Source organism: Podarcis gaigeae (assembly GCF_964106915.1).
Source record: "Podarcis gaigeae genome assembly, chromosome: 2".
Taxonomy (NCBI): Eukaryota; Metazoa; Chordata; class Lepidosauria; order Squamata; family Lacertidae; genus Podarcis; species Podarcis gaigeae.
In genome coordinates this window covers 117,875,966-117,900,785 of record NC_139679.1, presented here as the reverse complement: position 1 = coordinate 117,900,785, position 24,820 = coordinate 117,875,966, and the positions used below count along the sequence as shown (strand labels likewise).

At 45.3% G+C, this 24,820-nt stretch overlaps 5 protein-coding genes across 15 annotated transcripts in view; 3 read left to right on the top strand and 2 right to left on the bottom strand.

Annotated features, from left to right (window-relative positions):
- LOC310837236 (uncharacterized protein) overlaps nucleotides 1-24,820 on the top strand; it is a 501,393-nt gene that overhangs the window by 319,825 nt on the left and 156,748 nt on the right. The window lies entirely within an intron of this gene.
- Nucleotides 1-24,820, bottom strand: part of LOC310837598 (uncharacterized protein) — a 202,246-nt gene that overhangs the window by 116,442 nt on the left and 60,984 nt on the right. The window lies entirely within an intron of this gene.
- LOC310837474 (uncharacterized protein) lies at nucleotides 1,554-9,051 on the top strand. Of its 2 annotated transcripts, none has more exons than XM_083724113.1 (4): nucleotides 1,554-1,759; nucleotides 2,935-3,031; nucleotides 6,324-6,440; nucleotides 7,200-9,051. In XM_083724113.1, exons 2-4 carry the CDS (start codon nucleotides 2,998-3,000, stop codon nucleotides 8,936-8,938), a joined length of 1,890 nt encoding a protein of 629 aa, XP_083580239.1. In that variant the 5' UTR covers nucleotides 1,554-1,759; nucleotides 2,935-2,997; the 3' UTR covers nucleotides 8,939-9,051. The 2 variants fall into 2 exon arrangements, with proteins under 2 accessions (XP_083580239.1, XP_083580238.1); XM_083724112.1 differs by having other exon boundaries at nucleotides 1,555-1,759; nucleotides 7,197-9,051.
- LOC310837528 (uncharacterized protein) overlaps nucleotides 3,177-24,820 on the bottom strand; it is a 331,410-nt gene continuing 309,766 nt past the window's right edge. The window contains exon 5 of the transcript XR_014560572.1: nucleotides 3,177-3,649. The gene's annotated coding sequence lies outside the window, so the exon portion shown is untranslated. The remainder of the gene's footprint in view (nucleotides 3,650-24,820) is intronic.
- Nucleotides 12,779-18,684, top strand: LOC310837472 (uncharacterized protein). Of its 6 annotated transcripts, none has more exons than XM_083724108.1 (4): nucleotides 12,779-12,969; nucleotides 15,359-15,442; nucleotides 16,388-16,504; nucleotides 16,780-18,684. In XM_083724108.1, exons 2-4 carry the CDS (start codon nucleotides 15,409-15,411, stop codon nucleotides 18,519-18,521), a joined length of 1,893 nt encoding a protein of 630 aa, XP_083580234.1. In that variant the 5' UTR covers nucleotides 12,779-12,969; nucleotides 15,359-15,408; the 3' UTR covers nucleotides 18,522-18,684. The 6 variants fall into 6 exon arrangements, with proteins under 6 accessions (XP_083580234.1, XP_083580236.1, XP_083580235.1 ...); XM_083724110.1 differs by having other exon boundaries at nucleotides 15,318-15,442; XM_083724109.1 differs by having other exon boundaries at nucleotides 12,779-12,982.

The window sequence follows — 24,820 nt, the reverse complement described above, 5'->3', positions numbered from 1 at the left end:
TTGCTGTTCAATCCAGAACGCCAAAGGGCTTTGCTGTTACTCCAGGGCAGCCGATGACACCTGTCTCAATCTGCTTTCAGTTTGTTGCTGGTTTTATCTTCTGAATGTTTTGAGGAGTTGCTTTTACTGACATTTTTGCTGTTCCGTTCTCTCTGTGAACCGCTTTGAGATTGGCGCGTTTTTTTTAAATAGCCCAGCAGTGGACAACTTTCAGGAAATAAATAAATAAGATCTCACTTTGAAAAGTGCCAAATTCTCGGGAGAATCTTGATGAGGGCTTAATAATAATAATAATAATAATAATAATAATAATAATAATACAGTCATACCTCGGATTACAGACGCTTCGGGTCGCGAGATTTCGGGTTGCGCACTGCGCCAAACCCGAAAGTACCGGAATGGGTTACTTCCGGGTTTTGGTGCTTGTGCATTCGCAGAAGCACTAAATTGTGCTTTGTGCATGCGCAGAAGCTCCGAATTGTAACCTGTGCATGCGCAGTGGGTTGCGGACGCTGCGGGTTGCAAACGTGCTTCCCTCTCAGATTATGTTCGCAACCCAAGCGTCCACTTCCAATAATAATTTATCCCTCGCCCATCTGGCTGGGTCTCCCCAGCCACTCTCGGTTGTTCCTAACAGAATATTAAAAACACAATTAAACATCAAACACTTCCTTAAATAGGGCTGCCTTCAGTTGTCTTCTAAAAGTCAGCGAGTTGTTTATTCCCAATTTTACACTGGAAGTGAGCGAGGCTGCCTGCCATCTCCCTCTTGCCCTGAACTGATGGGACTTGAGATGCTCTCTTGCAAACTGAGACTTCGAAGGGCTTTCCACCTGGAGCACAAGCCCAGCTGCCTCTGCGTTTTTAATACCCTGCCTTTTCTCCAAGAGACTCATGGTGGCCCATGGTGCTCTCCGCTTCCGTAGCTACCATCACAACAACCCTGTGAAGTGGGTCAGCTTGAAAGGCCACCAGCAGCCACAGGTCGCTCCCTGATCAGTACTTTTGGTTTAGATGGGGGCACGAGACTCTTAATCTCGGGGTCATGGGTTCGAGTCCCACATGAGGCAATAGAGTCCTGCATTGCCGGGGGTTGGACTCGATGACCCTCGGGGTCCCTTCCAACTCTAGAATCCAACCATGTTGACATACAAGTCTGCTTCGCCTTCTCATTCTTTTGGCCGGGCACCATTGCTTTACTGGTGTGCCAGTAAGCGAGTAAATAGAAAGGGAAAATAAAAATAAGTGAGCACACTTCCCCAGAGCCCAAAGGCACTTTTTTTTGCCCCAGGGAGGAACAAACTACACCTCCCAGAATCTTTTGGGTCTGGGAAAAGGGAAGAAGCAAAGGACTAGGCCACCCCAAGCATAAACTAAGGTTGGTAGTGCAATAGCTCTGCAAACAAGCATTTGGGTTTCCTCAAACACTGCACTTCAATTGGAAGAAAGCAGAGCTCAGGCGAGGCTGGTAAATAAAGCGAGTAAATAGAAAGGAGGGGACATGATAAGCAGCCTTTCCCAGAGCTCAAAGGCATATTTTGGGAGGAAAAGACTACACCTCCCAGAATCCTTTGGGTCTGAATAAAAAAGGGAGGGAGCGAAGAACACGAGGACATTCCTTTTTGTGCGGGTCTTTTGCAGGGGGGGACCCTCCACCGATCTCGCTGGGGTGCAAAGAGGCTTCGCGGTGGAAGCTGAAGGTGGGAGCAGGAAGGAATCTTTGCTGGCAGAGGCGCCCTTCGGAAGCAGCTCTACACGGGTGAGAGGGCACCGTCTGAACCCTGCAACACGTGAGTGCCGGTGAGGGGGGCGGGGCAGGAAAGGGCGGCGGGAAAGATGAGCCATTTTGGCTTTCCCCATTGCACGGATAAGTTTGCACGTTGCATCGAGGAGGAAGGGGAGATTCTCGAGAGCAGAAGAAGGGATCTCTTTCACTTGTTTATTCCTCTTTGAAAGCTTTGAAATGAAACGATAAAATGTAAAATTATGTAAAAGGCAATGGTAACCAGAGATAAATATGAATATGAAACGTAGTAATAGTAGATGATAAATATGCGCCAAGAATGGAGTGCCAAATGGTATTAATTTGTATAAAGCCTATAAAAATAACTGAGAAAAAATGAAATGAAATGAAAGCTTGGTGGTAGATTGTGCATATTTTTAATTTAAAAAATCTGGACATTAAGAAAAATCAGATAACATTATAATCCCCTTTTTATAATCCCCTTTTTATCACGGATGAGAGGGCACCGTCTGAACCCTGCAACACGTGAGTGCCGGTGAGGGGCGGCGCAGGAGAGAGCGGCAGGAGAAATAAGCCATATTGGCTTTTCCCATTGCACGAATAAGTTTGCACGTTGCATCGGGGTGAAAGAGATGGAAGGGGAGATTCTGGGGAGCAGAAGAAAACTCAACGGCAAAACTGAAACGGCAAAATGTAAAATTTTGTAAAATGGAACATTACCAGAGGTAACTAGCAATATGAAACATAGTAATAGTAGATGATAGAGATGCATCAATGCTGTATACTAGCGTGTCGCGACACACAGTTTGGAAAGCTCCGCTATACAGCATTAAAGTCTCGCATTGAATATAAGTGATCTGAAAAAAGGGCTTTTACAATCTGAAAACGGATACAATGTATGCACTTTTTTGGTAACCCAAGAAAATCTTGAATAATCATCACAATAAAAACAACCCAAAAAGAATGAAGTTGCAAGCATCTATGGCAGGCATGGCCAGACTTGGCCCTTCAGGTGTTTTGGGACTACAACTCCTATCATCCCTAGCTAACAGGACCAGTGGTCAGGGGTGATGGGAGTTATAGTCCCAAAACATCTGGAGGGCCAAGTTTGGCCATGCCTGATCTATGGGGAAGACGGAGATTCCCACTCTGCGCTTGCCACCAAAGGCGTGGACATTTTGTCATTTCAGAGACCACAAAGCTTTGAGGAAGGGCCCTCCCTGCTGGACGTTGGCCGAAGAGCAAGGGTGGCCATGCTGGACAATGAGAGGAACATGGCCTCTCTGGGTAAGGAGCCTCTTTCCTTGAGCCTGAAGCAGTCCTTCCGGGACATTTTCTTCTCACTCTTCATTTGGGGTGGAGGGGTAGGTGGGGAGCAGGTTTGTTGCACCAGAGCTGCAAATGTACTTTATTCTTTTTATATATATATAGAATATTTATTAAGATTTTACAAAGACATAAATACAAAAATCCATAAAAAAGAAAAATACAAATACAAAAGAAAAAAGAAAAAAATAAGAATTTTTTTAAAAAACAAATCCATTTTTTATAACTTTAAACTCATTAGCTTGTTTCCTTGACCTCCTCACACCTCCCCTTTTTGTGTTCCCATTTACATAATCAAGTCAGCAAATCCTTACCCTCTTTCATTTATCTTAACTCTTTATCTTAACATATTATAACTCTATATTTTCATCCATTATCAGTTCATTTTTGCATATTCTTATTAGCTTTGTTGCTAATGCCACTTATTTTCAATCCAACATCATTTTAACATTCATTAATTTTACAGTGTTTCTGCAGATAGTCTTTAAATTTCTTCCAGTCTTCTTCCACCAACTCTTCTCCCAGGTCTCGGATTCTGCCAGTCATTTCCACCAATTCCATATAGTCCATCACCTTCATCTGCCACTCTTCCAGAGTGGGTAGATCTTGTGTCTTCCAATGCAAATGTAAAGGTAAAGGTAAAGGTAAAGGTACCCCTGCCCGTACGGGCCAGTCTTGACAGACTCTGGGGTTGTGCGCCCATCTCACTTAAGAGGCCAGGGGCCAACGCTGTCCGGAGACACTTCCGGGTCACGTGGCCAGCGTGACATCGCTGCTCTGGCGAGCCAGAGCCGCACACGGAAACGCCGTTTACCTTCCCGCTGGTAAGCGGTCCCAATTTATCTACTTGCACCCGGAGGTGCTTTCGAACTGCTAGGTTGGCAGGCACTGGGACCGAGCAACGGGAGCACACCCCACTGCGGGGATTCGAACCGCCGACCTGACAATCGGCAAGTCCTAGGTGCTGAGGCTTTAACCCACAGCGCCACCTGCGTTGTACTTTATTCTTAATGCCATCCATTTTGATCCCGACTTTTCCCCCTCCGAGGAGCGCAATGTGGGGCACACGGGTCTCCCCCCCCCCATTTAATCCCCACAACAAGCCCCAAATGGCCTTGTATACCTGAAGGAGTGTCTCCACCCCCATCACTCTGCCTGGACACTGAGGTCCAGCTCCAAGGGCCTTCTGGCGGTTCCCCTAATGCAAATAGTGAAATTACAGGGAACCAGGCAGAGGGCCTTCTCGGCAGTGGCGCCCGCCCTGTGAAGAACACCCTCCCAGCAGATTTCAAGGAATTAAAAAAAACTATATAAGCTTTTGTTTTGTTTTTTAAAATATTTATTAAGGTTTTTTTAAATACAAATGTATAAATAATAAACAACTTTACTTGTATAACACATTTTCATCACTTCTTTGGACTCCCTCACGTCTCCCGCTCCCACTTACATCTTTAAAAAGTTTTTTCAAGCAAATTATCATCTTGTTTACAATCTTATATCCGCTCATTTCAATACAATCTGACAATTCTCCAAAAAGTTTATATTTACCTTAATCTCACTTATCGTCAAATTCAGATCTAATTTAGTGGTGGACAGTTATTTATGATCTAGCATCCTTCTTAACATTCAACCAAGTTACAATATTTTTGTAAATAAATCTTAAATTTCTTCCAATCCTCTTCAACCCTCTCTTCTCCCAGGTCTCGGATTCTGCCAGTCATCTCGGCCAGTTGCATATAGTCCATCAGCTGCATCTGCCACTCTTCCAGTGTGGGTAGATCTTGGGTTTTCCAATTCTTAGCGATGAGTATCCTTGCTGCCGTTGTTGCATACATAAAAAATGTTCGGTCCTTCCTTAACACCTTCTGGCCGACAATACCCAGAAGGAAGGCCTCTGGTTTCGGGGGGCGGGGGGGGGGAACTATATAAGCTTTTGAAGGCAGCCCTGTATCAGGAAGTTTTTAATGTTAGATGTTTTATTATGTTATTATATGTGCTGGAAGCTGCCCAGAGTGGCTCGGGCAACCCATTCAGATGGGTGGGGTACAAATAATAAAGTATTCTTATTAGTAATCTAGCATAGGTGTGGAGAACTCAGACTGTTGTGTGGCTGTAAGGTAGGATTCTGTGCAAAATGAAAAATATTGGATGGGCAGGGAAGAATAAGAATAAGAATACAGTGGTACCTCGGGTTAAGAACTTAATTTGTTCTGGAGGTCCGTTCTTAACCTGAAACTGTTCAGGTTGAGGTATCACTTTAGCTAATGGGGTTTCCTGCTGCCGCCGCGCCACTGCTGCACGATTTCTGTTCTCATCCTGAAGCAAAGTTCTTAACCTGAGGTACTATTTCTGGGTTAGCGGAGTCTGTAACTTGAAGCGTATGTAACCTGAAGTGTATGTAACCCGAGGTACCACTGTAATAATAATAATAATACAGTGGTGCCTCACAAGACGAAATTAATCCGTTCCGTGAGGCTCTTCGTATAGCGGTTTTTTCGTCTTGCGAAGCAAGCCCATTGACAGCTTAGCGGATTAGTGCTATTAGCGGTTTAGCGGCTTTTAGCGGATCAGCCGATAAGCGGCTTAGCGGCTTAGGAAAAGGGGGAAAAAAGGGGAAACCCGCAGGAACTCACAAGACATTTCGTCTTGCGAAGCAAGCCCATAGGGAAATTCGTTTTGCGAAGCGCCTCCAAAACGGAAAACCCTTTCGTCTAGCGGGTTTCCCGTCTTGCGAGGCGTTCGTCTTGCGGGGCACCACTGTAAACAGTTCTGTGAGGTAGGGTAGCCCTAAGAGGGAATAACTGGACCAATATTTCCTGATGAGTTTCATGGCTGAGGGGGATTTGAATTCTGGTCTCCCAGATTCCAGTCTGGCACTTTAACCACTGCGCTGCACTCTAGCTGTGCAGAATGGGTTTGCTGGTATGTGAGGGACCCCCACCAGCGTAACAGCAATACTCAAGAAGTGCCAACCAAGTCCCCTTCCGGGGGTCCTGGCAGTGCAGTCCTGACCCCCCACCCCACCAACTCACTCCTCCTTCCAGCACAGAGCGAAGGACCGCCTTGCCCCACACAAACATGCAGCCCCCTAACCCAAGGTACTGTTTAGTTATGGGTTCTTCCTCAGAAAAGTTTGAGAGAGTGCTTTGGATGACCGGCCGCTGGGGATAGTTTGGGCCATGAAACCGAATGCTTCCTCCACGCTTCCTTCTTCTCACTTCCTCTTCCTTCTTCTTCCTTCTTTCCCGCATAGCACTGCCGCTTCCACAGACGAGGCTCGTCGCCAGCGCAGAGCAAGCGGAAGAGCCCAGGAGGCCACAATATCAGATCTCAGACGGAACAGGAGCTGCCATTTCGGACACCAGCTCAGGTGAGGCAGTTTGGGCCGGATGCCGAGTCCGTTCAGAGTTTCTCCTCCCTTGATGAGAATTGGCAAGAAAAATCTTCTCTGTTACTTCATTCATAGGGTTAGTAAGGATCCTGTTGTGTTAAAGTTGCTTCTCCCACAGACCTGGCCACTGTTTTTTCCTTTCCCCACCCCTGTCCGTCCTCCTCAATTTACTATTTTTAAGAACATGAAAACTTAGAATCACAATCCCTGCTTTGGCCTGTCCTGCATTTTCCAAAGTTCAGCTTCGGGGGGGGGGCCTCTGCCTTTTTGCACGATGCAAGAGGGAAAGAAACTTCGCTTTTCCCTTTACTCCTCTGCCCTGTCCTCCCTCCACCATCTTTGCTGTTCCTCCTGTAGCTCTGCTGCCTGCTGAGTCACCTCAGGACTGAGAGGAAGCATCATTATTTGAAGGGATTTGGGTGGAAACCTGAACAAGTAGAATTTCGCTTGAGCCTCGAAAAGGACCTAGAGCTGAAAGAAGTGGGGAAGAGAGTCCCTTTCAATCTTCCTTCTCCTCCTCCTTCAATTTGGATTCTGAGGCTATTTCAAGGTTACCAGATCTTTCCCACCAATGAATCCAGGGACACTTTTCAACTTCCTACTAAATAGCTGGATTTTGTCAGGGGACTGACTTGTATATCCGAGGACTGTCCCTGGGAAACAGAGACGTCCGGTAACCTGAGGCTACTTCTCTGCCATCTTCAAACCCTGATTCCGCTTTCTTCACTCTCTCAGCAGGAAACTTGAGGAGGAAACACTTCTGCCCAGAGAGTGGCCAATGCTTTGCCTTCGGATTGGCTCTTGCTAGACCCCAGAGAATCCACACAGGGGAGAAGATTCAGGAAAGCTCTGAGAGCGGGGAATGTTTTGGTCAGAGTTCAGAGCTTGTGAGCCATTTGGAAACCCCAATGTCTTTGGAGTTCAGGAAGGTTCTTGCTCATCAGCCCATCGTTCTGATCCACCGGAACGTCCATGCAGGAGGAGATAAGTCATATCGCTGCTTGGAGTGTGGGGAAGGTTTTTCCCAACTCTCAGATTTTGTGAAACATGAAAGAGGCCACACAGGAGAGAAACCCCACAAATATGGCAAGAGATCACAGCTTCATGGACACCATAAAGTCCACACAGGAGAGAAGCCCCACAAATGCAGTGTGTGTGGGTTATGCTTTTCTGTTAGGTCAGAACTTGTTTCCCATCAGCGAACCCACACTGGAGAAAAACCCTATGAATGCCCAGAGTGTGGAAAATCATTTGCTCACAAATCAGGCCTTGTGGTCCATCAGAGACTCCACACAGGAGAGAAGCCCTATGAATGCTGGGAGTGTGGGAAATGTTTTCCTCAAAACGCACATCTTTGGAGCCATCGGTTGGTTCACACAGGGGAGAAGCGGTATAAATGCTTTGAATGTGGGAAAAAGTTTGCTTCCCGTTCCAGCCTTGTAATCCATCAGAAAACCCACACAGGAGAAAGGCCCCATAAGTGTCTGGAGTGTGGCAAATGTTTCCCCAAAAAAGGAAGTCTCAGGCGACACCAGAGAATCCACACAGGGGAGAAACCCTATGAATGTAGAGAGTGTGGCAAATGTTTTCATGAGAAAGGTGACCTTCTGAGCCATCAGACTGTTCACACCGGGGAGAGGCCTCATAAATGTGTGGAGTGTGGGAAATGTTTTATTTCAGCATCACATCTTGCAATCCACCATAGAATCCATACGGGAGAGAAACCCTACAAATGCATGGAATGTGGAAAATGCTTTTCCCAGAAACAGCACCTCAAGCAGCATGAAAAAATCCACACTGGGGAGAAACCCTACAAATGCATGGAGTGTGGAAAATGTTTTGCCAGCAAATCACACCTTCATGTACACCAGAGAATCCACACAGGAGTGAGACCATATGAATGTGGAGAGTGTGGGAAATGTTTTTACACTTCATCACATCTTATTTCTCATAAAAGAGTCCACACAGGAGAAAAGCCATATAAATGTTTAGACTGTGGAATGTCATTTACTTTATCACAAAGCCTTAGGGGGCACCAGAGAACCCACACAGGAGAGAAACCTTACAAGTGCCTGGAGTGTGGGAAGTGTTTTTCAAGAAGAGACACCCTTGTCTCCCATCAGAGGATCCACACAGGACAGAAACCCTATAAATGCTTGGAGTGTGAAAAATACTTTGCTATAAAATCAGAGCTTAACACGCATCAAAGGATACACACAGGAGAGGAAGCTTACAAGTGCTTGGAGTGTGGGAAATGTTTTCGTCAGAAAGGGAATCTTTTGAAACACCAGAGAACCCACACAGGAGAAAAACCCTACAAATGCATGGAGTGTGGGAAATGTTTTTCTTTGTCATCACATGTTCGCACACACCAGAAAGTCCACACAGGAGAGAGGCCTTACCAATGTGTAGAGTGTGGGAAATGGTTTTCACAGAGTGGGAACCTTAGAAAACACCAGAGACTCCATATGGAATAGAAAGCATATAAATGTTGGGAGTGCGGGGGAATGCTTTGTAAAGAAATGAATCTTTTATCAACACTGGAGACTCCATGAAGGAAATTCAATGCAAGTGTCTGCAGTGTGGGAAATGATTTGCTGCTCATTTGGACCTTCAAAGGCACCAGAGAATCCACAAAAATGGGAAACCCATTAATGTTTCGAGTGCGGGAAATGTTTGGCCTGGAAGGGCTAGGCTGGTGCTACCTCAGGGAGTCCACACAGGAGAGAAACCACACCAAAGCTCTGAGTATGTGTAATGCCAGATATTTTTAGAAGGTGGTGTCTCCTGATCTCGATGTAATGGTAGCTTTAAATCCTTTTAACTCTATCTGTACATATAACAAGGGCTTCCCCATGAATTTATCTGTATAATATATGTAACAAGGACTGAGAGATTGTGGGGGGAGGGAGGTTCATTTAATAGCAATGAAAACAAGTGGTACAGTGACAATAAAGTATTTCTATATATTTCTATATAATGAGAACATGGCATCAAGCAGAGGTCTAGACAGCTGGCCTGATAAGGCGTCAACTAGCGGACTGGCCTGTCTTGACCAATCCATGGAACTGGCAATTAGTTGTAGACTTTGGCTCACCGCTAGGAAAAGAGAGAGTAACTTTGCTCTGTGCCAACCACAGAGATGAGGGAGAATGGCAACAGAACATAAAGAGCCCACCTGCTATTAGATCATGCTTGGAAGCCTCTATATAAGAGCTCAGCGACAGCAGCTCTCCGAGTCCCTTGTTCGAGTTCTGCCGGTCAACGTCAGCGGTGAACGTCAACATAACATTTTTTATCATGGAAGACAAAAAGCCTCCCAAAAATCTTTGGAATGTGAAAAATCCTACTTCCTCCCCCCTCGCAACATATAAACAACTTGCATAAAAATGCAGACTAGCCATGGACAAGTTCAATGACACTTTGGATCCGTTTTTACAAATATTGTAATAGGTTAAGGTCTGGTGAAGTACAATAACAACCTTGTAAAATATAGTTTGGGGTTTTTCCACCTCTCCCCCCTTTATTTTCCCCTCTTACACAGTTTCTGTTTCTTTTTCTCTCTCTCTTATTTACTTCTCACCATGTTTAGTGCACGTATAATTTTGTACTTTTTCAACATTCAGTAAAGATTATTTTTTTTAAAAAGTTAAGACTGCTTATTTGCCTTCTCTTTGCTTAAATTAATAAAAACTTCTTCCTGTTCCTTCTTCGCCACCAAAGAGTACATTGAGGTGGAGAATTCAAAAATGTTTTAAGCCATGAGCAAAATATTCCCTTCACTCCTCCCCTCTGAAACATAACATTTTTTTATCATGGAAGACAAAAAGCCTCCCCAAAATCTTTGGAATGTGAAAAATCCTACTTCCTCCCCCTTAAAAATTTTTCATTTATTGATAATCAAAGTAGTGCATACAAAAATCTCCAAGTCAGAAAAACACTCTCAGTGAATTCAGCCTGATGCAATCTCACTTTATGCAAGTTTAGCAGGAGACCCCCCCCTTCATTACATCGTAATGCACAAGCACCACACACACCTCCCACCTTCCCCGGCCTGGAGATGCCCCTTCTAGAGGAGCATCCCCTAAAAGAAGAAAAGAAAGCCTTCCGTAAATAAGGATCGCTAGAACCCCTTCTTTTCATGAATTCTCCCTTAACATTCCACCTCGCCCTATCTTTATTAGGAGTAGACCGGCCGCCGGAACTCTAGGTCAATCGGCTGCCGCTTCAGCCAATCAGCGTTACCAAACAGTGCCCCTTGTGGCGGCCACGCAGGTACTGCAGGCAGCGGGCGCTCGCTTTCTCCGTCTTTGACAGCTCTCAATACAAAGTTTCCGAGTTCAATTGACCTTGACCGTTCCTGATTTAATCAAAATGTTGCAAGCCGCTTCCGGAAAGCTGAAAGTGCTTTGAACTTCAAGGACAGTATTCTTCATAAATTCAGCAAAAATCAACCGTACATCGGATTTTCGCCGGAATACTTTTATTTTGCTTCATATTACAAGGGCTATCAATAAATTTTGAATAATTATTATGTTTAAATTGGGTAATTAAGACTTAGCTAAAAGTATTCAAAGTTAGGGAAATAATATTGGTAATCTATAGAATCAGAATGGAAACAAGGTGATAAATTGCTGATTTAAACTATATAACTTTGGAATGCAGGAGCGAGAGATGTGAGGAAGTCCAAAAAGTGAAGAAAATATGGCTATGTCAATTGTATTTCTGTTTCTTTTTCTGTTTTGCTTTTTTGTTTAAGAAAATCTTTAATAAAAATTTATATATATATATATATAAAATACAAGGGCTATCAAAGGGGGGTGGCCTGATACTAGTCAGCCATAATCCCTTGACCCAGCAGGCACGTACTCTGCCACCCTTCCCAGTTGGCATGACAACCTTGATAGTCATCTTGATGGGCTGAGAGGAAAGACTATCAAGGACACAACAAACTGCATACTGACAAAAGGACCGTGGCTGGATTCCCCTCAGGGGGCAGGAAACTGCGCCTTACCCTTTGTCTCCTGTGAATGACTCATGTGGGGGAAGAAAGGGGGCTCCGGCCAGGGGTCATAGTACTCAGATTACCTGCGCAGCCCCTCCTCCACCCCTCCCGTTTTTAATGTAGTCATGATGTAAATATTATGTTTTGCTAGGAGTGTAACCTAGGGGATTAGGAGCTGATAAAAGTTGGGGTCTTCTTTTGTTCAGGGCTTCCATCTTGTTCCACCTTGTGGCAGGTGGGAGTCCTGTCGCGACAGTCTTTTCAATAAAGACCAAGCCTACAGGCTGCTGATTTGCTTCCAAGTTGCTCTGGTTGGTGTCTTGATTTTGTCCAAGGGAGCCCTCGGTTTTTCCGGTAACACAAGATAAGTAAGAAGAACAAAACAAAAAATTAAAGGAAGGGAAGAAAAAACTGAAGAGTAAGACTGCTAACATACTAAGTACGTTGAAGTCTGAATTTCAAAGCATCATAACGGAAATGTACATTTTCCATTTTGCTGATGGTGTTCCTTTTACTGATATTTTTACCATTCTGCTTTGAGGTTAGTTTCTTGAAGGGTCCAGTGGAGGACAACCTTCAGGAAACAAACGAATAAGATCTCCTCGGTTTTGAAAAGGGCCAAATTCTCCTCCTGACCACCTCGATGGGGCTTAAGGCAGTTTTACACTGGAAGTGAGTGAGGCTGGCCAGCATCTCCCTCTTTCGCCTCCTGCGAACTGAGAGGGGATTGCAGATCCCAAAATCCTCTTATTTCTGTTTTATTTCTGTTGGGTGAGCCTTAGCCGGAAGGCAGGACCCCCCTGCACCAGCCCAGCTGCATTTCTCCCCCCGCCTTTTCCCCAAGGGGCTCAGGGCGGCCTCTGCTGCTCTCCGCTTCCATCACAACAACCCTGCGAGGTGGGCCAGCTTGAGAGGCCGCCAGCAGCCACAGGTCGCTCCCTGATCAGTATTTTTGGTTAAATGGGGACTTTTCATCTTATGGTCACGGGTTCGAGTCCCACGTGAGGTAAAAGAGTGGTGCGTTGCCGGGGTTGGACTGGATGACCTCGGGGGTCCCTTCCAAGTCTAGAATCCCACCACATTGACATGCAAGTTGGTTTCAGCATCTCATTCTTCTTGCCGGGCACCACTGCGACATGTTAGGCGGTACAGAGAGGTGTGCCAGGAGGTGAGTCAATAGAAAGGGAAAATAAAAATAAAGGAGCACCCTTCCTCAGAGCCCCCCCCCAAAGGCACTATTCCCCCCCCTTCACTAGGGGGGGACAGACTACAAATCCCAGAATCCTTTGCATCTGGGAAAAGGGAAGAAGCGAAAGGGCAGGACTATCTCAAGAGGTCCCTGTTTCCTCTGGCCAGCCCCCATTTGTGTTGTTTTTTTTTTGCAGGAGGCGTCCGGCCATCGCGATCTCTGGGGTGCAAAGAGGTTTTGCAGGGGAGGCTGAAGGTGGGAGCAGGAAGGAGTCTTTGCTGGCAGAGGCGCCCTTCGGAAGCAGCTCTACACGGGTGAGAGGGGACCGTCTGAACCCTGCAACACGTGAATGCCGGTGAGGGGGCGGGGCAGTAAAGGGCGGCGGGAAAGATGAGCCATTTTGGCTTTCCCCATCGCACAGGTAAGTTTGCACGTTGCATCGGGGTGAAAGAGGCGGAAGGGGGGATTCTCGGGAGCAGAACAAGGGATCACTTTCACCTGTTTATTCTTCTTTGAAAGCTTTGAAATGAAACGATAAAATGTAAAACTATGTAAAAGGGAATGGTAACCAGAGATAAATATGAATATGAAACGTAGTAATAGTAGATGATAAATATGCGCCAAGAATGGAGTGCCAAATGGTATTAATTTGTATAAAGCCTATAAAAATAACTGACAAAAAATGAAATGAAAGCTTGGTGGTAGATTGTGCATATTTTGAATTAAAAAATCTGGACGTTAAGAAAAATCAGATAACATTACCATCCCTAATTTAAAAATGCAAAAAGGTTGCAATTGGAGTACCCCCCCCCCCGAATATTTTAAAGTGTTCCCAAATGTCCTGTATATCCTGGGGGTGGGGTGTGTGGAAATCTCAGATCCTGGGGCCAAACGGGGGTCTAGCTGGACTCCTCATTCCCCCCCCCCATGCCAGCCCCATCTCTCTAGGGTGCTTCAGCCCTGCTCTAAGTCGGGGGCTTTTGCCTGGCTAGAATATGCCATCGATTATTCCCCTGACCTGCTTGGCTGGAGGGCTGTGTGCATGTAAACAGACCTCTGGTTTCTGTGCGGCTGGAATGTATCCCCTGGGTTGTGTGTATTTTACTTCCTTGCATTCATACCCCACCCATCCTGGAAGGAGCTCAAGGTAGTTTGCACGTTCCCCATCTCCCCATTTCTTCCCCACAACAACCCTGTGAGGGAGGCCAGGCTGAGAGACAGTGACCGGCCCAAGATCTCCCAGTGGGCTTCATGGTCAGGTGGGGATTTGAACCCCGAGCACAGAACTCTAACCACTACACCACATTGCCACTCTGGACTAGCGGTGCTTCTTGGTATTAGACGGGGGGTCTTTTCCCAGCCTCTCTTAGATAGATCACGAATTGGACTTGGGCGTATCTGCTCTGCCAAATGAGCTAAGGCTGCTCCCCAATCTCCTTTTTATTTTTATTTTTTTTGAAATATTTAATTTTCAAATATTACAAATTCTTTTAAAATACAGTTATAACTACTCTCTCATATCCGTTGACTTGCCATCCACCCTGCCATGGTGTTTTCTTATTCCCTTACAAATCTGCAATGCTACTTATATTACAGTGGCACCTCAGGTTACATACGCTTCAGGTTACATACGCTGCAGGTTACACACTCCGCTAACCTAGAAATAGTGCTTCAGGTTAAGAACTTTCCTTCAGGATAAGAACAGAAATTGGGCTCCGGCGGCGCAACAGCTGCAGGAGACCCCATTAGCTAAAGTGGTGCTTCAGGTTAAGAACAGTTTCAGGTTAAGAACGGACCTCTGGAACGAATGAAGTACTTAACCTGAGGTACCACTGTATATCCATTCTGGACTTAACCATCCTGGGGTCCTTACCTTTTTCTATTATTATTAACTCTAATTTGTTCACTGCAGTCAACCCCAGGAAACAGCCATAGGCTGGGGACCCGACCTTGGGTTGCAAAAAGTAAAAAACAGAACACTCTGAAAGCTGAGCTTTTTAAAAAAACAAACCCCAAAGTTTTTTAGATTTTCTTTTTACAAATATGTAAAAAAAAACCTCAATTTTTAATCAAAGATTTTTTTCAGTGCCAATGAAAACTATTAAATGCGTAGAAAAAGAACCTACCCACGTGACGCTGAAACAAAAACCTTGCACATCCACTGTGTAAAAGAATGAAAGTCTACTATCCCCCTTCTCTCTCCCCCCAAACCTTATACTGCAAGCAAAAAAGTTTTCAGGTGGGTGACACATTTTTTAGACATGCATAATTTGCGACGCAGTAATTCGGTTTCCCTAGCAAACCGGAGGTTAAACTAATCTTTTTCCAGCCCCGGCAGGAACGTGGGGAGTGTTTAAACGCCACAACTACACACTGCAGCTGACACACTAACGTGTCGCGACATTAGTGGCAAAAGTCCAGCATAGAGCATTAAAGTCTCACATTGAATATAAAGAATCGGAAGAAAGAACTTTTATGATTTGAAAACGGAGACAACTTGTGCACTTTTTTGTTAACCCAAGAAAATCAATAATAATAATAATAATAATAATAGAATGTAGTTGCAAGGATCTATGGGGAAAACCGAGATTCTCTCCTCACTTGCCACCGAAGGCGTTCCTGAGGTGCTGCAGTTTTTGCTGAGGGCATTTTCTCATTACAGAGACCGCTAACCTTTGATTACGGGCCTGTTTATTTCTCCAGGGTCGAAAGGGCCCTCCCCGCTGGACGTTGGCCGAAGAGCAAGGGTGGCCATGCTGGAGAATGAGGGGGACGTGGCCTCTCTGGGTAAGGAGCCTCCTTCCTTGAGCCTGAAGCAGTCCTTCCGAGACATTTTCTTCTCACTCTTCTTTTGGGGTGGAGGGGTAGGTGGGGAGCAGATTTGTTGCACAAGAGCTGCAAATGTACTTTATTCTTAACGCCATCCATTTTGATCCCGACTTTTCCCCCTCCAAGGAGCGCAATGTGGGGCACACGGGTCTCCCCCTCATTGAATTCCCACAAGAAGCCCTAAACGGCCTGGGCCCCATATACCTAAGGGGCATCTACACCCCATCATTTAGCCAGGACACTGAGGTCCAGCTCTGAGGGGCTTTTGCTGGTTCCCTCAACGTGAGAAGTGAAGCGATAGGGAACCAGGCAGAGGGCCTTCTTTGTAGTGGCGCCCTCCTGTGAAACACCCTCCCGTCATATATCAAGGAAATAAGTAACTATATAATCTTTAGGAGCCCTGTATCAGGAAGTTTTTAATGTTGGACATTTGATTATGTTTTTATATGTTCTGGAAGCTGCCCAGAGTGGGTGGGGTGACCCCGTCAGATGGGTGGGGTTCAAATCAAAAAGTATTAGTCTCCCGGGTTCTAGTCGGGCACTTTAACCACTGCGCTGCACTCTAGCTGTGCAAAATGGGTTTGCTGGCATGTGAGGGACTCTGGGCAGTACTCCAGAAGTGCCAACCAAGTCCCCTGCCTGGGGTCGTGGCAGTGCAGTCCTGACCCCCCACCCCGCAGCCATCTTCAGCCGTCCTCCCTTCTCCTTCTGGCACAGAGCAAAGGAGCACCTTGCCCCCTACAAACACCCAGCCCCCTAACCCAAGGTATTGTTTAGTTACGGGTTCTCCATCCCCATAAATGTTTGAGATGAGCGGTCGTTGGGGATAGTTTGGACCATAAGGCCGAATGCTTCCTCACTTCTTCTTTCTCCTCTTCTTCCTTCTTCTTCTTTCCCGCATAGCACTGCCGCTTCCCCAGACGAGCCTCATCGCCAGCGCACAGCAAGCGGAAGAGCCCAGGAGGCCACAATATCAGATCTCAGACGGAACAGGAGCTGCCATTTTGGACACCAGCTCAGGTGAGGCAGTTCGGGTGGGATGCAGAGTCCGTTCAGAGTTTCCCCTCCCTTGCTGAGAATGGGCAAGAAAAATGTTCTCTGTTACTTCATTTTTAAAAAGCGCTTCCACTGGTTATACATTATGCAGTGGGTGTTGTGGGCGGGGGGAGGGGGAGACGTGGTACGATGCGTGGTCCGTCTCTCACGCATCATCTGCTCCAATGATTTCAGTCTGGATTCTGAAGCTGCTTCTCTGCCATCTTCAAACCCCGATTCCACTTTCTTCACTCTCTCAGCAGGTATTTCAAGGAGGAAACACTTCTGCCCAGAGAGTGGCCGATGCTTTGCCTTCGGATTGGCTCTTGCTAGACCCCAGAGAATCCACACAGGGGAGAAGATTCAGGAAAGCTCTGAGAGCGGGGAATGTTTTGGTCAGAGTTCAGAGCTTGTGAGCCATTTGGAAACCCCAATGTCTTTGGAGTTCAGGAAGGTTCTTGCTCATCAGCCCATCGTTCTGATCCACCGGAACGTCCATGCAGGAGGAGATAAGTCATATCGCTGCTTGGAGTGTGGGGAAGGTTTTTCCCAACTCTCAGATTTTGTGAAACATGAAAGAGGCCACACAGGAGAGAAACCCCACAAATATGGCAAGAGATCACAGCTTCATGGACACCATAAAGTCCACACAGGAGAGAAGCCCCACAAATGCAGTGTGTGTGGGTTATGCTTTTCTGTTAGGTCAGAACTTGTTTCCCATCAGCGAACCCACACTGGAGAAAAACCCTATGAATGCCCAGAGTGTGGAAAATCATTTGCTCACAAATCAGGCCTTGTGGTCCATCAGAGACTCCACACAGGAGAGAAGCCCTATGAATGCTGGGAGTGTGGGAAATGTTTTCCTCAAAACGCACAGCTTTGGAGCCATCGGTTGGTTCACACAGGGGAGAAGCGGTATAAATGCTTTGAATGTGGGAAAAAGTTTGCTTCCCGTTCCAGCCTTGCAACCCATCAGAAAACCCACACAGGAGAAAGGCCCCATAAGTGTCTGGAGTGTGGCAAATGTTTCCCCAAAAAAGGAAGTCTCAGGCGACACCAGAGAATCCACACAGGGGAGAAACCCTATGAATGTAGAGAGTGTGGCAAATGCTTTCATGAGAAAGCTGAACTTCTGAGCCATCAGACTGTTCACACCGGGGAGAGGCCTCATAAATGTGCGGAGTGTGGGAAATGTTTTATTTCAGCATCACATCTTGCAATCCACCATAGAATCCATACGGGAGAGAAACCCTACAAATGCATGGAATGTGGAAAATGCTTTTCCCAGAAACAACACCTCAAGCAGCATGAAAAAATCCACACTGGGGAGAAACCCTACAAATGCATGGAGTGTGGAAAATGTTTTGCCAGCAAATCACACCTTCATGTACACCAGAGAATCCACACAGGAGTGAGACCATATGAATGTGGAGAGTGTGGGAAATGTTTTTACACTTCATCACATCTTATTTCTCATAAAAGAGTCCACACAGGAGAAAAGCCATATAAATGTTTAGACTGTGGAATGTCATTTACTTTATCACAAAGCCTTAGGGGGCACCAGAGAACCCACACAGGAGAGAAACCTTACAAGTGCCTGGAGTGTGGGAAATGTTTTTCAAGAAGAGACACCCTTGTCTCCCATCAGAGGATCCACACAGGACAGAAACCCTATAAATGCTTGGAGTGTGAAAAATACTTTGCTATAAAATCAGAGCTTAACATGCATCAAAGGATACACACAGGAGAGGAACCTTACAAGTGCTTGGAGTGTGGGAAATGTTTTCGTCAGAAAGGGAATCTTTTGAAACACCAGAGAACCCACACAGGAGAAAAACCCTACAAATGCATGGAGTGTGGGAAATGTTTTTCTTTGTCATCACATGTTCGCAGACACCAGAAAGTCCACACAGGAGAGAGGCCTTACCAATGTGTAGAGTGTGGGAAATGGTTTTCACAGGGTGGGAACCTTAGAAAACACCAGAGACTCCATATGGAATAGAAAGCATATAAATGTTGGGAGTGCGGGGGAATGCTTTGTAAAGAAATGAATCTTTTATCAACACTGGAGACTCCACGAAGGAAATTCAATGCAAGTGTCTGCAGTGTGGGAAATGATTTGCTGCTCATTCGGACCTTCAAAGGCACCAGAGAATCCACAAAAATGGGAAACCCATTAATGTTTCGAGTGCGGGAAATGTTTGGCCTGGAAGGGCTAGGCTGGTGCTACCTCAGGGAGTCCACACAGGAGAGAAACCACACCAAAGCTCTGAGTATGTGTAATGCCAGATATTTTAGAAGGCGGTGTCTCCTGATCTCGATGTAATGGTAGCTTTAAATCCTTTTAACTCTATCTGTACATATAACGAGGGCATCCCCATGAATTTATCTGTATAATATATGTAACAAGGACTGAGAGATTGTGGGGGGGAGGGGGGCTCATTTAATCTCAATGTAAACAAGTGTTACAGTGACAATAAAGTATTTCTATATGATGAGAACTTGGCATCAACCAGAGATCTAGGCAGCTGACCTGATAAGGCGTCAACTAGCGGACTGGCCTGTCTTGACCAAGCCATGGAACTGGAAATTAGATATAGACTTTGGCTCACCGCTAGGAAAAGAGAGAGTAACTTTGCTCTGTGCCAACCACAGAGATGAGGGAGAATGGCAACAGAACTTAAAGAGCCCTCCTGCTATTGGATCATGTTTAAAAGCCTCTATATAAGGGCTCAGCGACAGCAGCTCTCTAAGTCCCTCGTTCGAGTTCTGCCGGTGAACTTCAACGTTGGCCCTATTGAGGGAAGGGAAGGATCCCCTGCTCCCGGGGTCTGCACCAAATGAGATGAACAATGAACTTCGCTTTTGCAGTTATCTCCATAATATCCTTTTGATCTTGTATCATAATTGTCGCTCATTAGTGAGTGTGGAACATAGATGTTAGACTGCTAGAATAATATTTAGAATTTACTGGACCCCATTACGTTTGTTTTAAAAAGGGCTGTCTCAGGTATCTAACTGTTGGAGATGCACTAGGGATAATGCTTCTCTAAAACATACGTTTTTTCATTGTCCTATAACTGAAATTATGATCAGAACTGTATGGAACAACCTTACATTTACTGAGCAAAATATCCTCTTGAATTATACACCCAGCACATGGAACCTTACAAAAGGACTATACAGTGATACCTGGGTTTACAGGTGCTTCAGGTTATTGTCTCTGCTAACCCAGAAATAGTACCTCGGGTTAAGAACTTTGCTTCAGGATGAGAACAGAAATTGCGCGGCAGCGGGAGGCCCCATTAGCTAAAGTATTACCTCAGGTTAAGAACGGACCTCCAGAACAAATTAAGTTATTAACCAGAGGTACCACTGTATATGAGTGGACTCTCCATGCTCCGACCGCAGCAAAAGGATTGATACTGATGAATTGGAAAAATAACAATGCGGCTCCCTTCTACGAATGGATTGGAGACTCACAACATATAAACGACTTGCATATAAATGCAGACTTACCATGGACAAATTCAATGAATTTTTTTATCCATTTATACAAGCCCTGTTAGTAGGTTAAGGTTACAATAACAACCTTGTAAAAGATACAGTTTGGGGTTCCCCCCTCCCCCATTCATTTCCCCCTCTACATAGTTTTTGTTTCTTTTTCTCTCTTTTATTTACGTCTCACCACGTTTAGTTCAAGTATAATTAGGTACTTTTTGAACTTTCAATAAAGATTTTTTTAAAAAAATAAAAAAGTTAGACTGCTTATTTGGCTTCTCTTGCTTTGCTTAAATTAATAAAAGCTTTCTTCCAAAGAGTACATTGAGGTAGAGAATTCAAAAAAATGTGTTTTAAGCCATGAGCAAAATATTTTCGTCACTCTTCACCTCTGAAACATCTTATCTTTAGTCGTGAAGTATGTGAAAAATCCTACTTCCTCCCCCATTTAAAAGATTTCATTTATTGAAAATCAAAGCAGGGCATACAAAGCACTCCAAGTCAGAAAAACAGTGACAATCAATTCAGCCTGATGCAATCTCACTTTATGCAAGATAAGTATGAAAAACAAAACAAAAAATTAAAAGGGAAGAAAAAACTGAGTAAGACTACTAGCAGCCCAGGGGAAAGGGACCGCCGACGTCCCACCGCTGCCTGCTCACAAAAATGAAATGTTCTTTCATTTCTGCCGCCTCTCCCGCACCTCCTTCACGCCAATGCCCCTTGCAAAGGAAAGGGAAGAGGCGACCCTCCCTCCTCTAGTGATCCCAAAGATCAAAGTCTGACCCGCATTTCACCGCATTCACATGTTACAGGAGTCAGGCGCAGCAGCTTCTCCGTGAAGTTCTCCCAAGCCTCGTCCTTTGCATGCAGGAAAGGGCTCAGATGCACAAGACCCGGAAAGATCAGTGTCTGGAGCTCAAGTCTCCAGGAGGGACCTAGCAAGCTCCTGGCAGCCGCAGATCTCCCTTAGTCTGCATATCTTCCTCCCTTAGTCCAGTGTTTTCCTGTCTGGAAGCAACGCTCAGTCGCCTCCCCTCCTGCAAAAGAGCCTTTCCTTTCCAAAGCCTAGCAAGAAAAAGCTCCTTCTGTAGGCTGAGACCCTACCTGCCTGTGGACTGTCTTGCCAAAGTGGTGCATGCTCTAGTTATCTCCCGCTTGGACTGCTGCAAATCGCTCTACATGGGGCTTCCTTTGAAGGTGACCCGGATCTACAATTAATCCAGAATGCGGCAGCTAGACTGGGGACTGGGGGCGGCCGCCGAGACCACATAACACCAGTCCTGAGAGATCTGCATTGGCTCCCAGTACGTTTCCAAGCACAATCCAAAGTATTGGTGCTGACCTTTAAAGCCCTAAACGGCCTTGGCCCAGTATACCTGAAGGAGCGTCTCCACCCCCATCATTCAGCCCGGACAATGAGGTCCAGCGCCAAGGGCCTTCTGGTGGTTCCCTCATTGTGAGAAGTGAGAATACAGCGAACCAGTCAGAGGGCCTTCTTGGTAGTGGCGCCCACCCTGTGGAATGCCCTCCCTTCAGATGTGACGGAAATAAGCAGCTATCTTCTCTTTAAAAGACATCTGAAGGCAGCCCTGTTTAGGGAAGTTTTTAATATTTAATGCTGTATTGTTTTTAACACTTGATTGGGAGCTGCCCAGAGTGGCTGGGGAAACTCAGCCAGGTGGGCGGGGTATGAATAATAAATTATTATTATTATTATTATTATTATTTGTAAAGTTTCTCTCTCTGTGTGTCTACACCTCACTAAACCTTGCAGTTCCCCTGAGCCTAATATCTTGCGTGTAAATGGTGCTGTTTTGTCTTAAAAAGCAGCAACACTCACAACCCAAACCTCAGAGTTTGAGAAGAAATGTTCCAGTCAGAAGCAATGGGCTTCATCCTATCAACTCAAAACTCTTGCCACCTTTGTTTTGAAGCATTAGGATGGAGTCCATTGTTCTGCCTCCATGGTACCTTCTGTTTTCCTCCTCTCCTGTCAGATGGAGTGATATCACGGTCTAAATAATAATTTACAGGTGTAAATATATTATTATTATTATTATTATTATTATTATTATTATTAAAACATTCGTGGGCTGTTGGAAAACACCAAAAATCACCATCGCATTCTGTAACGAAAAGAATCTTAGGCAGCTAGCCTTTCTCAACTTAGCCTACCTCCCAGGTCTGTCGTGATGATGGCCAATGTAGGCAATCGAAAGCTCTTTAAAGGAAGGATGTGGCAGAATATGTTTAAATAAGCCAGAATGACCTAAGAAGTGCTGGGCTGGATCAGGCCAGCGGCCCATCTAGTCCCCCATGCTGTTCTCGCAGTGACCAGCTGGGTGCCATGTTGCAACCTCTCTGATTTCCTCTCAACCCTCAGAAGAGTGCAGGGGGTTCGGTCTGCCCTCCATCTTGTCCCCCTTCCTCCAGTCTAGGACAGATGGGACGGTCCGTGAGGCTTCTCTGAAGTGCAAAATGACAACGGCTGCAATCCTGCTAACCGCGTCTCTCTTAAGTCCCAATTCACTCAACGGGGGCTTCCTTCCATGGACTCGCTGCTACGGCCCGTGTTCATGGAAGACAATCTTACCCGGCTACGAGTGATCGCCAAAGAAGAAGGCGACGTCCAGGAAAGTGAGGTTAAGAGGGCTGCAGCCAAAGGTCATAGGGCTCTCAGGAGGAATCCTTTCCACCTTGGGAGTCAAAATGCAGTCAGTCATGGATCATTATGCCCAGTGCAACAACAACAATGCCCAGTGCTTTTTTTCTTAAAAAATGTTAGGGGTATTCTCATTTCCCTACTCATATTGAAAAACTACCCCCCAGTGAGGCCAAACGTAGATTCACAATTTTTTTAAAAAATGCTTTATTGGTTTCAAAACCGTACAACCAAAATCTTCAGTAAATGTTATAAACAAAATAGAAATAAGCAGTTCTTCATTCATTGTTTGATACTTGTTTGTACACTATTTTGTAATTAAACTTGACATCGATCTTCCCATTATGTTCTCAAATTAAATTCTTTAGAACCGCACATTGACTTTTTTCTCCTTGTTATTTAACTTACATTAGATTTTGTAAAATTGTCCTTCTTAAAGCAGAGAAGCTCAATCAAAACCTGCTAACGGATTTATCATTTGACACTATTATTTGACATAGACTTTACAAATATCCCATTCTCTAGTAATCTTTTTCATCTGAGATATCTCATAACCTTGCTGATAAATCTCGCTAATTCAGCATATTCTTAATTTACTTTGCCAATCCGATCCAATTTGGTTGGGATATCCTCTCCCTTCCATCCTTTTGCAACCAGATTTCTGGTTGAAATCTGTGGCGTACATAAGTACACTCTTCTACTTTTTTTGGAATTCCATTTCCCATAATTCCTAGCAGGACAGCCTCTGGTTTCTTAGGGAGAGAGCATTTGAACATTTTCTTAAGTCAATTGCAGGTCATTTCCCAGAACTGCCTACTCTTATTACAGTTCCACTACATGTGGAGCTATGTACCTTCAGCCTCCCTGCTTTTCCAGCAAATATTTGTCCTAGATCTAGGACATTTTTTGATTCACAAAATGTTTAAGGGCATGCGTACCCCCCACGAGCCCCCAGAAAAAAAACCCCACTGATTATACTGCAAGGGGTTTCCAACACACCTTTGGCTGGCGAACTAGTCTCAGCTTCATCTCCCACACAGGAATGCTGTACCATGGAGCTTTTCAGATATGGGCAGGGGAAATTCTCTTTCTCTACCATCCTCATCCAACCTTGTATAAATTGAAGATCTGGAATCAGATTCAATTCACTCAGTGGATTTGTAACTGGCTGACTGACCAAACCCAAAGGGTGCTCATCAATGGTTCCTCTTCATCCTGGAGAAGAGTGACTAGTGGGGTGCCACAGGGTTCTGTCTTGGGCCCGGTCTTATTCAACATCTTTATCAACGACTTGGATGATGGACTCAAGGGCATCCTGATCAAATTTGCAGATGACACCAAACTGGGAGGGGTGGCTAACACCCCAGAGGACAGGATCACACTTCAAAACGACCTTGACAGATTAGAGAACTGGGCCAAAACAAACAAGATGAATTTTAACAGGGAGAAATGTAAAGTATTGCACTTGGGCAAAAAAAATGAGAGGCACAAACACAAGATGGGTGACACCTGGCTTGAGAGCAATACATGTGAAAAGGATCTAGGAGTCTTGGTTGATCACAAACTTGACATGAGCCAACAGTGTGACGCGGCAGCTAAAAAAGCCAATGCAATTCTGGGCTGCATCAATAGGAGTATTGCAGCTAGATCAAGGGAAGTAATAGTGCCACTGTATTCTGCTCTGGTCAGACCTCACCTGGAGTACTGCATCCAGTTCTGGGCACCACAGTTCAAGAAGGACACTGACAAACTGGAACGTGTCCAGAGGAGGGCAACCAAAATGGTCAAAGGCCTGGAAACGATGCCTTATGAGGAACGGCTAAGGGAGCTGGGCATGTTTAGCCTGGAGAAGAGGAGGTTAAGGGGTGATATGATAGCCATGTTCAAATATATAAAAGGATGTCACATAGAGGAGGGAGAAAGGTTGTTTTCTGCTGCTCCAGAGAAGCGGACACGGAGCAATGGTTCCAAACTACAAGAAAAAAGATTCCACCTAAACATTAGGAGGAACTTCCTGACAGTGAGAGCTGTTCGACAGTGGAATTTGCTGCCAAGGAGTGTGGTGGAGTCTCCTTCTTTGGAGGTCTTAAAGCAGAGGCTTGACAACCATATGTCAGGAGTGCTCTGATGGTGTT